Source organism: Aureobasidium melanogenum (assembly GCF_000721775.1).
Source record: "Aureobasidium melanogenum CBS 110374 unplaced genomic scaffold scaffold_33, whole genome shotgun sequence".
NCBI lineage: Eukaryota > Fungi > Ascomycota > Dothideomycetes > Dothideales > Saccotheciaceae > Aureobasidium > Aureobasidium melanogenum.
Genome location: NW_024470085.1, coordinates 184,160 through 198,265, shown reverse-complemented (window position 1 = coordinate 198,265; position 14,106 = coordinate 184,160). Strand labels below are relative to the sequence as shown.

General features: G+C 48.7%; 7 protein-coding genes across 7 annotated transcripts; 3 read left to right on the top strand and 4 right to left on the bottom strand.

The window, feature by feature from the left end:
* Positions 1–113: 113 nt before the first annotated feature.
* M437DRAFT_70073 (uncharacterized protein) lies at positions 114–555 on the bottom strand (the record flags this gene model as incomplete). Its single annotated transcript, XM_041025397.1, has 2 exons — positions 114–387; positions 530–555. Coding segments are annotated over 2 exons (300 nt in total), but the record flags the coding sequence as incomplete, so codon positions are not given.
* Positions 556–954: 399 nt separating this feature from the next.
* On the bottom strand, positions 955–2,903 carry M437DRAFT_79101 (1,3-beta-glucanosyltransferase gel3; the record flags this gene model as incomplete). Its single annotated transcript, XM_041027107.1, has 3 exons — positions 955–980; positions 1,346–2,721; positions 2,776–2,903. The coding sequence occupies 3 exons, from the start codon at positions 2,901–2,903 to the stop codon at positions 955–957; spliced, it is 1,530 nt and encodes a 509-aa protein (XP_040875418.1).
* Positions 2,904–5,666: 2,763 nt separating this feature from the next.
* On the bottom strand, positions 5,667–6,908 carry M437DRAFT_59458 (uncharacterized protein; the record flags this gene model as incomplete). Its single annotated transcript, XM_041023583.1, has 1 exon — positions 5,667–6,908. The coding sequence occupies one exon, from the start codon at positions 6,906–6,908 to the stop codon at positions 5,667–5,669; it is 1,242 nt and encodes a 413-aa protein (XP_040875417.1).
* Positions 6,909–7,191: 283 nt separating this feature from the next.
* On the top strand, positions 7,192–7,728 carry M437DRAFT_88700 (uncharacterized protein; the record flags this gene model as incomplete). The annotated part of the gene is made up of 2 exons (XM_041028890.1): positions 7,192–7,233; positions 7,282–7,728. The coding sequence occupies 2 exons, from the start codon at positions 7,192–7,194 to the stop codon at positions 7,726–7,728; spliced, it is 489 nt and encodes a 162-aa protein (XP_040875416.1).
* A 154-nt stretch (positions 7,729–7,882) lies between these two features.
* Positions 7,883–9,668, bottom strand: M437DRAFT_59500 (uncharacterized protein; the record flags this gene model as incomplete). Its single annotated transcript, XM_041023590.1, has 2 exons — positions 7,883–9,131; positions 9,181–9,668. 2 exons carry the CDS (start codon positions 9,666–9,668, stop codon positions 7,883–7,885), a joined length of 1,737 nt encoding a protein of 578 aa, XP_040875415.1.
* A 1,468-nt stretch (positions 9,669–11,136) lies between these two features.
* Positions 11,137–12,513, top strand: M437DRAFT_59491 (uncharacterized protein; the record flags this gene model as incomplete). The annotated part of the gene is made up of 4 exons (XM_041023586.1): positions 11,137–11,161; positions 11,215–11,793; positions 11,845–12,276; positions 12,326–12,513. Coding segments are annotated over 4 exons (1,224 nt in total), but the record flags the coding sequence as incomplete, so codon positions are not given.
* Positions 12,514–12,964: 451 nt separating this feature from the next.
* Positions 12,965–14,029, top strand: M437DRAFT_59496 (phytanoyl-CoA dioxygenase family protein; the record flags this gene model as incomplete). Its single annotated transcript, XM_041023587.1, has 3 exons — positions 12,965–13,218; positions 13,268–13,789; positions 13,852–14,029. 3 exons carry the CDS (start codon positions 12,965–12,967, stop codon positions 14,027–14,029), a joined length of 954 nt encoding a protein of 317 aa, XP_040875413.1.
* Between the last annotated feature and the right edge of the window lie 77 nt (positions 14,030–14,106).

The window sequence follows — 14,106 nt, the reverse complement described above, 5'->3', positions numbered from 1 at the left end:
ACTTGCTCAGTATCGATTTGGACTCCCAGACGTTTGGAATTGAATTTGGCTATGGACTAGATTTCGACATCCGTAAGCAAACTTCCCGCAACCGATTGGAGCATGTGACCTACCTGCCGCAGAGACATGAGGCCAGCTACCGGCATATAGCTAGTTGACCTGGAGTAGTGCTCATGAATCTCCAAAACATCCTTCTGGATCGGAAAGGTCGCTTCTCCAAACCCAAGATGAACAACCTTTTTGCCTTGTGCTTGAACAGATTCGACTGCTTCATTGATTGCCAGAGTCGGGGAAAGTTGCAGATGCGATGCACCAGGGACAATGAGGTCTTGGGTAGCCATGACAGCAATGATAGTGGAAGCGGCCTTGATATCTTGCCAAAAGGAACTGTTTCTGGTTTCAGTAGAAAGATGACAGTTTTTATATAGCTGACTGTTTGGTACGTTACGCCCTCGGGCGCTTCGGACCAGTATCGCCGTCGGCGTCCAAACGCCGAGGCTTGTCTGCGGAAATCTGCCAACAGACTTACCGGCTGGAACTAACTTTCTTGGCCATGACGGTCGAGGCGGCCCTATCAGCTGTTTTCACTTCCACCTGAAAATGTGTTATGATCAGCATCATTAGTTACATGGATGTTCGCCGTCTTACAGTGATCTCGCATCCATGTGTATTAATGGCAAACCTATATCGTGACCTATAATCATGTGTCTGGTCTAGCTTCGATCTGCAGATGAAGACATATCGACAATAAGGATTACTTCTGGTCACCTTGCTGGATGCAATCAATTTTTATCTTGACTCTAAGAGTTTTTCCAACCAACTTGTGACATTTCTGCGTCGAGATTCACATTATTTAGTGCTTATATCCTGCATGCAAGACTTGTTGCTACCAAAGACATCTGAGTTTGTATAGGGGACTCGAGCTCAAAAACCTCAAACAATCTGTTAAGCCCATTATGTTCGGCCGAAGGTTCCTGCAGCTAGATGATATCTAAGTTGGTCAGATTGGTGGTCATTCATGTCTGCTCATGTCCAGGTGTAAGAAATTGCCGCAGGCTCTGCCTGTCCGAGAAGCGTACATAAAGCTTGCAAAGAGTCCGTTACAGACGGCGATATGGATCTTGGTTAAGTGTAGACCTCGACCGGCGCAAAATCAGGGCATTGTAATTAGGATTAAAGGGCCGCTGTTTCTATATATATATATCCATCGAAGGCGACGGAACAGTCCTGACGTGGCGACATCGAGTGCTAAATCGTCTCGTGCTGGAGGCTGACGGCAATTACAATAATACGATTGCAGAAAATGAAATTCCGACCAGAAGCAGGTAGCCATAGCATAGCGCACCATTGATTTTGAACGCGTGATGAACAGCAAGAGTCGATCCGGCATTACTCGATTTCGAAGCCGACGCAGAACCAGATGGGCCGGACGAAGCGGCGACACTGCCAGAACATTTTCCACCTGCGTTCTGAATCATAGCCATTCCACCAAAATTGCACGCACTGGCTTCGGAACTTTGCTGCTTGTAGTACGTATCCAGGGCCACGGCAAGCTGAACTGTCGAATTGCACATACTGTACGCGCCATACTTTCCAGTGGTGGCATTGTGTTGGATGCCGGAACAAGCGCTTTCCGACAACCCACAAACAGTACCGAAAAGATTCGACATCTGGGTCGCAGAGAGAGAGCTTTTAGGAACGCAGGATAAGCTTTCAAACTCGCATTGACAGGTATCAGAGTCTGGCGTGGGTGGTAGAGGAGACGCCTCGGCCTGCCAATCAGAGTCGAGGGTGGGACATGCCTGAGGTGAATTGGTAGGTGAATAGGAATCCTTCAGAACACCAGTTGGAGTCGCACTCTGCATGCGGCTCGAAAGATAAGTGAAGTCTGGAAGCGTAGTTACGCTTTGACCAGACACGTCTACCAGCCCGTAGTTGTTGACCTCCTCGTAGTACATGTAGACGATACCTCCAGACCAGACTTGAGACATGTTCGGGCCATATATGACATCAGTCTGGGTGAAGGTGCGAGGCTGGACCAGGTTACATCCATACTCCGAGAAGAACGCCGGTACCGAGTAGTTGCTGAACTCTATGGTCCGGTCCTCAAATCCCGATTGTTCGTAGGACGAATCGCCGCACCACGAATATATGTTGTAACCCCAGAAGTCGATGGCATCGGTCTGATCACCACAGTTGAAGTAGTCAGCTATCTCGGTTCGGATAGCGGGGTCATCGTTAGTCGCATAGCCGACACCAATACTTCGGTAATTCGAGGATTTGATATACGCTTTCGAATCGCGCACAGCGGCTTTCACGTATGCACTCGCAGCGGTATTATTGGCCGCATTGGATACTTCATTGCCGGCGAAAAAGCCTAGCATATTGGTGTAGCCATGGAGAGCGTCGATGACACTCGTGTATCGACTGAGCAGGTCGACAGTCCACTCTGGAGCATCTCGATCGATTGCTTGTGTGGGATCGGATAGGTCTGAGATGACATAGATACCAGCGTCAGCTAATTGATTCATGCAGGAATCATGATTCTGCGACGGGTCCACAGCATATACGCGCACGACGTTTGTTCTGAGCTCTTTAAGGTATGGTATGTCGCGACTGCATGCGTCTGGGTCCGCAAGGGGGTCAACATAAGAGGTATTTGTTGAGGTAGAGTTGTCGCTGCGAGAGGGGTCTGCCTGATAAGCGATACCACGGATGAAGCTGGTACCAGATTAGCTGTTGACCAGTTGTTATATGTCGGAAACAAATGCAGACAATTGTGTGTTGTTGCTCTGGTAGAAGAACTTTGATCCTTTGATCACAATTGGGTCAACATCAGCGTTCGCGTATCCAGCGAGAACACTGATGGCGGCGAAGGCACAATTGAGAACACCTTGTCTCATGCTGCGAGTAGAGTAAGAGATGCGATAACGAATGAAAGTAGTACAGAGTCTGTGTTCAAGACGGACTCAGCGAGCGACAAAAAGGTACTGGCTGGAAGTTGCGACGGGCAATTAACCTTTGATATACTTTCCCAAGCATACTTTGCTCAGCGAGATATTCCCATGTGTCTTGTCTTGCATGGATTACGCTCAGAATGTCCGTTGGCAGATAAACAACCGGCCGTTACTGTTATTCCCGCGCTATACATCGTGTTTCCTCTTCAGCGAGCTCTTACGACGCAATGAGATCTTGCAATGACCGCGCGGCGTCGTACCTGCTTAATCCCGGCGCGCAACCAGACTTCAACTATGGAAATCTAATCTCTCCGAGGAATCGGAAAGTGTGCCGGCTTGCGGATCACAGTCAGCAACAGTCGGGTACCGGATATGCGGAGTCTAACTTCGGGTCAGGCACGTCCCGAAGCCCCAAAATCCTTGATTGAACTACAACTACAAGTACCATCCACGGATCAATGAGCATTAACGCGCGGTCTACGCTGCCGTGCCTGACGATCAGAGAAACAAAGCGACATAGATTTGATAAAATAATCCGGTCGGTCGCTAGGTGACCAGGTTCGTTGGTAAAACAGAAAATGAGTGGGCTCGAAATTGATTTAAATAGCGAAGGAGCGGAAACTCACATAGAGAAGGAAAGGCCCTTAGATACTGGAACATGCTTTCGTCAAGACATTCGAGGCTGGACAGTAGCCAGAAGAAAACTATGTCACAGCTCTTCCCACTCACGATCAAATGTTCGTTGCCAAACACTGGATCAGATTAGCGAAAAGTGTGCCCTTGCTGCATGGTCCATTCTGCCCTCAGCCACAAGCCACTTCGTCGAAACCTCATCTTCGAGGTCATAGGATCTGATGAAACACTGATGATGTAAATCGTCGCGGGTGTTACAATCACACGTTCACGAGCGCCCAACGTATTGGAATTTGCTTCTCATCTGAGACCAGGAATCATATCCTCCACACGCTTTCAGAGCGTCCACAGGCGAGCCCATATAGGTTCTGGGCGGTCGAGATGTTATGGCAGGTTGATTTGGCAAGTTTTACGGCTACTGCAAGCTTGCTGATTCTTATGGGTCGACCGAGACTGCATAGATACTGACCTCCTTTTCGCAGCTTCGAGATCGAAGAAAGAGTATCGCTGGAAATTCAAGCAACGGACACTCTCGTCGGAGTGACTCAGTCAGGGTTAAAGTCCAGAAGCGGAACAAATTTCGCTCAATCGATTTTGGGCAATGATAGAAGAAGAAACTGAAGCTGAGTGTACTTTGCCTATACCGTCCAACCACTCTGATACTTGCGAGACGAGGGAGAGACGCTATGAAGACCTCCACTGAATCTGCCAGCTCGTTTCTTCGTCGCCGGCAGTCTGCGGATTAATGGCCAGAACTTCCAGAGAGCGGAATCAACAACGCTCTACTAGCCGTTGCAAGTCAGACGCACCGGATAAACAGTGTATTTTCAAATTGTTTAGTATTGACAAGTCTGTTTTCGTGTTCCAAGATCGGAGGGATTGTCATGTGTCTTGCTCGACAGGTCCAAAGCAAAAAGTGTGCTAAGACTTTTTCGGTCAATCGGTCAAGACAGGCACTGGTATGCTCAAGGGTCTCCTGTGGAAGGGTCTCGACACCTGATTGTATTGCATTTGAATGCCTGATGCATGGTCAGCAGCTGGTCGGATTTCATAAGTAATTGCCCAGGAGCAAGATGGCAGGAGAGATTGACACTTACGACGATATTTAGCTAAAGATCACGGGGCATCACGTCATTATCTCGGCAATCCGCACCCGCACCTTGAAGTTTGCACTTTGTGCTTCTATATTTGGCAAATGAAAGTTGATAATCGGCACAGTACGTTCGAGCCTGATAAATGTCAGACGTATTGGGAATCTACTTAAAGAGCATGATAGTAGTATGCAAATTCGTGAAAGAATTGAAGAGTGGGTAGGCGATTGACCTTTGAATTTCAGTAGCCCTATCATTTGAGAATCTAACGGCCGTAATGTCGCCCTTTAAGCCACGGCAGAACGCAGGCGGTCTGTTTGGTTGATCGTTTCCACTTCTTCATACAATTTTCCAGGTCATGTCCAAGGCAAAGCCTTTGCACGCACCTCCTCTGGAATGCTTGGAGCTTCGAATGAACGTTCTACGAGAATGGCCGACGATCAGTGACCACAAGCTACTAGACTTTCTACGATATATCGCACGCTCGTGGATTTGTAGTCGTGGTTTGCGTGATGATGGATCCCATCAATGCTCTGTCCAAATATATGACAAAAAAGACGAATCAGACAGGCAAGAGGCGGAACGATACGACGAACTGCCAAACATGAACGATTTGCATTATGCACAAGCCTTGTGCCGAGTGTGGCCAAAGTGCAAAGAGCAAGAATGGACCAAACAATGGCATAGTTTTCCATTGTCGGATACCTAATGTATCCAAAATCAACTAATAGTATGTCTGCTACTCTCTGGCAGAGCACATAAACTTGGCAGCGTCTAACACTGTCGAAAGCCACAATATGCTCTTCTTTAGAACCTACTAAACGGTGTATGCTTCTTCACCATGTCCTTCATATGAAGGCGACCAGGACAAAACAATTCTCGAACCAGAGCTGACACAACTCTATAGTCTGTCTAAATTCAGCCTGATAAACATTGATGGGGCAATCTATCTGGCTCTGTGTAAGACTTCGTGGATAAATATGTTTCACCTGTGCCAGCCCTGTTGCTCACGCCGCTCCTGTTGCTTGTAGAGCTTATAGAGCCGGAACATCTGATCACTGCGGCTTACGTAGTCCGGGTTCAGGTTTTTGTCTCCAGATGGTTGCAGCAGCCATTTCGGACGGGCGGGACATGGACGAATGCACAGCTCAGTGGAGGTACGCCGATGATCCCAGAAACCAAACCCAAGGCAGTCAAACGATTCGCTCTTCGAGTCCTGAAGAGGACTTTCGTATCGTAGCCTATTCGCTCGGGTGAACAATAGCTCTGGATTTTCTGATTCGACAGAAAAGATGTCCACGTTCCACTTAGCGGCATCCTCGGATGACGGGTCAAGTGCGACTGCTGGGATCCAAGAGAATTGCGGTGAAGATGGCAAGGGCAAATTGTCCATCGCAGAACGCTTGGTTGTACGCGCGGTAGATTGAACTGGGTATGTATGCAGGGCGTCGAAACTATGTATAGCGATCTTCCTTGGCTTGCTGGGCGGCAGTAGTACAGGGCCTAAAAGTATGCTTTGTGCTATCTCGATGGCTAGATTCATCGTCCCCCAGGATCCACGACTGAGAATCATCTTTTGAGGCGCAGTCAAGTATTCCGTATCATCATCTGATGAAGTCGTCGTAATATGAGAAGCTCGCCAGCCAGCAGCTAACAGCCATAGTACGCGTACAGCGCGAGTCTCCTCGGCCCAGCTCGGGTCACTCAGAGGCATTTTTACATCCATGGGTGTGCCTTCAGGATTCCGTATAGCCGCGATATAAGGTCTTTTGTATCTATACTTTGGGTCGGCCAGCTTCTCAGATTTGAGTGTGCCAAAGTAGTCGAGCTTGGAGCGGAGAATGAAGTATGCAAGATCATGGATGCGTACCGCCTGGGCCACAGTGTGAAAGATGGTGTGGGTGTTTATTTTGGACCAAGGGTCTGCCGTTGTAGCAAAGACAACATCATCGATCACCATCCGTAGTTGCTGCAAGGTAAGAGAAGTAGAGTCGTGACTTCTTGTGAGCTGCTCTCGTGTCAACATGTATACAAGCACTGGAGTGACGAGCCCTTCTGGCAGACTGCGCGCGATGATTGTTCTGAAGATTCGTCGCGCATCTAGACGAAACACAGCCCACAGATGCGGCGATGACAGGATCGCGGAGTATAGAGCTTTGAGATCTGGTACTTCCAGCAGGATGTACAGCGACAACGGCGCTGGTAAGGTTGAGAAGAGATCAGACATTATGTGCGACAACAAGATCAGGATGGATATCTGGCTGCCGCTTGACTTTCATTGATGCAGAGTACTGCAAGAGGGCAGTAGCTATTGACAATTCAGAAGCTAGGCAGCAGCGATCGATCGTCTACTAATGATTATAGGCACCCAGGTTTGGGTCTTCTCAGCCGAGCCGTTGGGCTAGTCAAACTATATTGGCGGATCGCGTGCGCACGTATGTCTTAAATTGATCGTGTCCATCTGCTTCCGCATGCTTGTAACCATACCTGTTACGGTTGAGTACTTCACTATGCTTGATGTAATCTGTTGTGCAGTCAAGCTCTCCGCAGAGGTATCGCAATTCTTCTACAAACAAACTCATCACTGACTGGTCGTCCAGCTCAAAGACCGCATTCTGCAACTCAACGCAGATTACTTGAACGACATAGAAACTCACCTTGTCTTCATTGACGATCTTTCACGCGTTTACACAGAGCCTGACGAGGTTGGGGAGTGTGGCGGTTCAATCATGGCTCCTTTTGCTGGTCAAAGCCCATACAACTGTTACAAGCTGCTCAAGCAGTTGTGTGAAGATAATGGCTCTGACATCGACTGCGACTCGTTCGCCATTATTGATGAGAGGTCTTTGGACGATGGCACAATGGTACTTGTCACTGAGCCAGAAGAGTCAGACGGAGTAGAGTCGATGTCGGTACGCATCGCCTTCGAGATGCTGCAGTCGCAGCTCTTCCTACGAATGGCAGGCAGTACTACCGTTGAAGAGGATCGTGAACGAGCCGCAAGATCTCATGATGGAGTACTACGTCCGGGCACGGACATCGACTAAGGAATCCTGAAAAGCACAACAGTCCAATTCGACGAGTTCAAAAGTCTATGTAATGCAATGCGAAGAGACTGAGGAAGAAAATCTAAACCATAGATCCGGCTCGGTTATGAAACATTGCACGGTGGCCCAAAGAACCATAGATCGAGTTCACTTACTACCTGTCCTCATTCCAGGTCTTGTAACCAAAACCGCCCTCAGCAGCACTGTCTATACCAACTCTTGAAGTTTTTTTACCCTGGGATTCGCGGAAGAGTTCGTCGAGATCCTTAGCTACAAACCTGGCTGTCTTGTCCTCGAATCGGTCGGCAACAAGACCAACGATCGAAAGTCTACTTTGAACTTCTTTTACGTCGCCCGTTGAAGTCATCAAGGCAACGATCGTGAGCGCAACTGTGACAAAGACGACAAGCATGTTTGCTCCAACAAGTGCGTACAGTGGGGCGGTTGGAACTCTGGCTACGAGGAATGAGAATCTCGTCTGAACAGCTAAAGGTGATCGTTCTTCGACGGACTGAGAGCCAATAGCGAGCGCTGTTTTGCTGAACGACAACGCCATATCCTCCGTGAATTGTTGAGGAGAATGACCCATGGCTGCAAGACTTGCTGCTTGCTTCATGTTGGGTATACCAACCACGGTATAAGCCATAGCGCTCTGCCAGACGTTGACGGTCGATGCATTACTGAGAACCCCCTGTAAATTTGTTATGGTTCCATTGACAGAATCATAAGTCACCTCCAGAACAGTGGTATTGCAAAGAAGCACGAAGGCGGTGCCCCCATGCATAGGGTTTACAGTACCTGGAACTGTGCGCACCCCAATGTTCGGATTGACCAGAGCTGCCATGCCAAAGTAGGAAGGGTTTTCCACACCAGAGCTAGTGTCATTATCTGACATCGTGCCATCTGTAAAGAACGCCCAAATGAAGTCCTGCGGATTGCTGGTCACATCTCCGTGAAAAGCATCCGAACAATGAAATGGCGTTGAGGCACCGTTCACACCTCTCATGTCACATTCTGCAGATGCAAGACGACACTGAGTCTGCAAAGCAAATGATCCCACTCTCCAATCCTCCTTGGCCAACATTGCCGAGGGTGGAACTGCTAAATAAACATAGTCTTTTTCAGACGTGATTGTGGGAACAGTGGCTAGAGACGACACATTGTTCAGAACTTCCAGTGAATGAGTTCCGTTCACAAGCATTGAACTTGTGGCAGCTTCATTCAAAGCGCATGGATGACCAGGTGACGAAATCGCGTCTGCAAATGAGTTGTTATTGATCGTGCACGCTTCCACAAGACCAAAACCATGTGAAGCAGGAGGATCCTCAGGCTCTTGTAGTTGGGTGAAGGTTACCGTTTTCGTTGCAACGTGTAGCCAGGTGTCGGCTAATAGCACTAGCAGTCTGGTCGAGTCAGCAAGGCCTTCGGACGAGGAGTATATAGATAACTCACCCAAGCAATAACGTCAGGAGTGCAAAGGAAGGAGCCTGTGTCAGAGCCTGTGCCTGTCGCTCTCGGGCTTCCCTCTGCATGAACAGATATTTTATCCATCTCCATGCAGCGCCATAACCTCCTCCGCTTAGAAAGTTCAGTGCCAGTGCGAATTGATATGGTGTCAGGCTCCGAGTGCACTTCTCAAGACGACTCTGTTTCAGAACGTTGTTCGCGATCGGAAAAGATGCCAGAGTCATCATGAACGTCGCAAGCATGGGTACGATGCTACTAGACCACGATGCGATGAAAACCAAAAAAGTTGAACTGATATTCACATAATACACTCCAGGTTCGTTGAGAGTGTTTTGTTGGCCTTGCGAAAAGATCGACGGTTCCTGGACGACACGGAGATTGAAGACGAGGGCCAGAAGCACACCAGACAAGATGAGGAACGGGACTGTTATCACGAGAGCACTGAGTGCAATATCAGAATATCTCCTAGACATTGATACTGGTTGATCTTTTGCTTCAATGTCTGATGTCTTGACTGCTGCATATTTTGTTCCGGTATCAGAATTGGCCATGTTGTCTGAAGAGCAATGGAGGGCAATGGATCTGGATTCGAACAGAGAGTCATCCTGCCTATATGTGGAGCTTTCGCGCCTAGATAGGCTGAGCTGCAAGACAAGTCACGGATATACAGTCCGATCACCATCGCATATTTTTGGCAATCCAATCAGACTTCTGGGCAAGTTTGGGCGTCAAGATGCACAGCCATGAAAATCTCAAGAAGAGGACGGGAAATCTGGTCCAACGTCAAGTCTAGTAATAGATGTTCTCATGCCTCGTTCATATGGTAGTCTTCAGCCAAGAAGTTCCTTTTTACCGTTGTCTCGTCTGCAAACGCAAAGACAAGGGGGCCGAGGTTTCAAAGAAGGCGTTCTTCGCTTGCCCTGCATCGAGGCTGAGCTGTTCCGTCATGTCGGTCGCATGGACACGCGTTCGAGAGGGACTTGACTATTGCGGCTGTCTGACAAAGTTGTACATGGATGCCAGCGATGGGCGCATGCGCAGCGCTTTCACAGCAGCGGTAAGTCAGTGAGGTTGATTCGCTGCAGCAAGAAGAGAAGCTGAGCAGAAAGCGCGTCAACAGGACATCATTCTAAACAAGCATTTTGCCGAAGTTGTGCCTCGATCTGTGATCCCCTCGTCCGTTCCTCTATCGCGACCTTAGAATAAATGTTCCAAGTCTGAGACGACACTCAGACTGTGGGTCTCATTGCAGGGCGTTTTCTCAAGAAGAGAACATCATGACCGTTCGAAAGTGAAGTTTGTTTAGTCTCAAGATCTTGACTACGGTCATGTTGACTTGCGCCTGGCTTTGCTGAACAACAGAACCGGAAAAGGAAAATCGAGAGTTCTGTCGTCAGGCAGCCACCAATCGACTCAATATGCCATTTCATTCAACAACGACTCCTAGCCAATAATCTGATTGACCTCAAGATCTGCTCCTATGTGTGTGGACGTCGAGATCTTGATGTCGCTTCTGTTATTGCGCTAACTACACCAAGCACAAAAGTCGAACAAAAGTCGTATAACGAATTGTCGCACAATTCGTTCATAGTGTAGTTGATATACGTTAGGATATGACACTTCGAAAACTGCTGGTCAAAGGTATCACCCTGTCTGATCCACATTCTTGGCATCGTTGCCATCACGCCAACCATGCCAAACGCATCGGCTTCGGACCCAAACCAGTAAAGCGTCCGACACGTCGTACGTATGCGTCACGAAAATCATTGATCTTGGAGAATAACATCTGCGACCGCTCTTGCTTTGCAATGCCCAGGGTAGTACCTCCAGATTGTGAGAGTTCGCTACAGATCGAAGCAAAACCGAGCTGATGATGCTGCAGCATGGTGAGAAACATGGCTGCAGATGCAACATACACGGACCGACTGACATCCAAGTCCCACGTGTCGGCGACGAAAGGTCAAATGTAGGTGCAGATTCTGGATACAGATTTGACAATCATTCATATGACGAATCCAGGTGACGGCCATCGACCTGTGTGCCAAAATTGTGCGAAGCGGAACCTGCAGTGCGAAAGGTCAAGCCCAAACAGAAAATTCGTCATCTATACGGCTGGTCCGGCTCCGAGTCAGCCTGAGAGAGAGTTGAACGAGTCACAGACTTCGTCAAATTATGCTCAAACAGCTGTCACCCAGTCACCGCCAGATGCAGCGGTGCTGCTGTCTGACAGGGAGACAAGTTTTCAAGTCCCCACTCCCGTCAGCCCCTCAGAAGATCTGCGCACTGAGTTGATCGCCAGCCTATACCATCACTACATCGAACATCTTGCAGCATGGTACGACCTTTGCGAACACGAACGCCCTTTTGAATCCATGGTTCCAGCCAGAGCGCTGAACGTTTCGGTATTGTTCAACGCCATCATCGCTTTTTCAGCTCAACATAAAGCGTTGAGTGATGCGCGATACGAGACGTGCAGCACATTGTATCACAGCGCATGCATACGAGAGCTTCTCAGTGGACTGAATGCTTTTACTCCAACCTTGCAGGAGGACTATCTGGTGGCAGCTTGTCTGCTACGCTCCTATGAGATTCTCAATGGTCCGTATCTTAGAGCTCGATGTTCCAGGACATATGCTGATCTCGCTGCAGCTGACTCAAGACAAGAGCAGCGACATCTTCTAGGCGCCTATCGATTTTCATCGACAGAAGAGATTGACATGACTAGAACAGGCTTGCTGCAGGCAGGGGCCTGGAACTATCTGCGTGAAGAGATCACAGTGGCGCTGGAATGTCAAAGACCAGTACGCCTGAACATTCATCTTGATGCCCGGAGTGTGACGTCTGGTTTTGACAGCGTACATGCAAACACTGTGACATACATCTTGGCACGTGTGATCAACCTCTGCTTTGGCCGAGACGAAAGAGGCAATATTCTTGAGTTCAACGAAGCCGAATGGACGAAGCTGAATGCGGAGCTCGCGTACTGGAGTCATAACCTACCGTCCACTTACAAACCATATTCACAGGCACCGAAAGAGGGCAACCCTTTTCCATCCGAGTGGTATCTCCGACCATGGCACAGTGGGTTTGACGTAATTAAGTGGAAGATCATCTACTGAAGGGCACACAGTCGCAGCTGCACAATACTTCCTGACAGCCAAGACGCTATTGTTGCTGCGGAACCCGGACACACAGATCGATATCCAGGATATAGAGAGATTGTGCGGCATAGCCTATACGAATGAGAACAAGGCTGCAAGAGTCAATGCATTTGGACCTATGGCGTTTTGTAAGTTGTTATGCTTCGAACAAGAATGATAGCAAAATGACTTTGAACAGGCGGAAGATTTCTCACGCGTCCAGTAAAACGAAAAGCTCTTGTACAACTCTTGCAAACTAGCAGCCGTGAGATTGGGTGGCCGGTCCATCGCATCACAGAGGATCTGAAAGCTTTCTGGAATTATTGATCAGGGTGTTTCGGCGATGACTTCCACATTGGGCTAGCGTAGGCGAAGCGCTGCTCGAGGACCATAACCCCACCTCTGACGGTATTGCCCCTGATAGCTAGCGTTGGCGAACACATTGCCATGTGCTGGAAGCAAATCAACTGGGAAATGGTTATAAGTAGACCTTGAACACGTCTTGTTCCAACTTCATCTCATCAGCTCGCTTTTGTTCCGTTGTCTATGTCGTTTCATCATCGAACATGTTCTCAAGACAGATCTTGAGGGCTGCTCCTGCCACTACTGCCCGCCGTGGCCGGGCTGACATGAAACTTCAGTTCACTCGCAACTTATCTTCAGCACCCATCACTGTTGCTGTCACGTCAGAAGAGTTAGCTGCAAAGAAGCTGGGGTGGCACAATCTTGAAATAGCTACGCGGGCACTGCACCGTGATGGGCTTGTAGTATTGCAGGATGTTATTGAGCACTCTAAGCTTGACGCTCTGAACAGGACTATGGTACAAGATGCCCTCAAACTCCAAGCTCTTGGCGATGATGGTCCTTTCAACTACAATAAAGGGTATGTTTCATTCTCCTGATCGTTAAAGCCATGTCTAATACGCAACCAGCAATATTCAGCAAGACCCCCCAATGATGAAGAGCCACTTTGACCCCTCGATCTTTCTGAACCCCTTGGCCACACAGGTCACGACTTCTGTGCTCGGCCCCAAACCCCGCTTGACGTTCATGTCCGGCAATAGCGCACTTCCACCTGTACCAGGAGTGACGCCGCAATCTCAACCCGTCCACACAGACGCAGATTTCGACCATCCGGAATCGCCTTTCGCTCTCGTTGTCAACGTTCCACTGATCGAGATGGACATCAACAACGGCAGCACAGAAGTATGGCTCGGTACCCACAACATCACTTCTCTGGCCGCACAGGAAGGCAAGCAGGGAGACAGAGCCAGCGGGCGGATCGCCAAACATCTGCTTGAACAACGTAAGCAAGAACGAGGCCCCTGCCAGCCTCAGGTCAAGAAAGGCTCGATTGTGATTCGCGATCTCAGACTTTGGCATGCTGGAAAGCCCAATTTCAGCAATGATGTGCGGGTCATGCTTGCCATGATTCATTTCGCTCCGTGGTTTCGGTAGGACTCTCCAAGGAACTCGAATCATGCCTGAGACTCACAAAGCTGACGTGTTTTCGCAGTAATGCGATGACCATTGAATTCTCGAAAGACTTAGAAAACGTCTTGGATCGGGAGGGTAGCGACCTACAGATCCAAAAAAGACTTGTTTCTGAGCAAACAATCATGGATGGGTATCTCAATCGTGGCTACGGCAATTCATACAACTTCGACCAAGAGTCAAGGCTCGAGCACTTTTGAACAGTTAAGAGATATAAGAGCACGATATAGCTGAACCTGGATATCTACAGAGGATGACTATGGCTTTTGGGACGCTA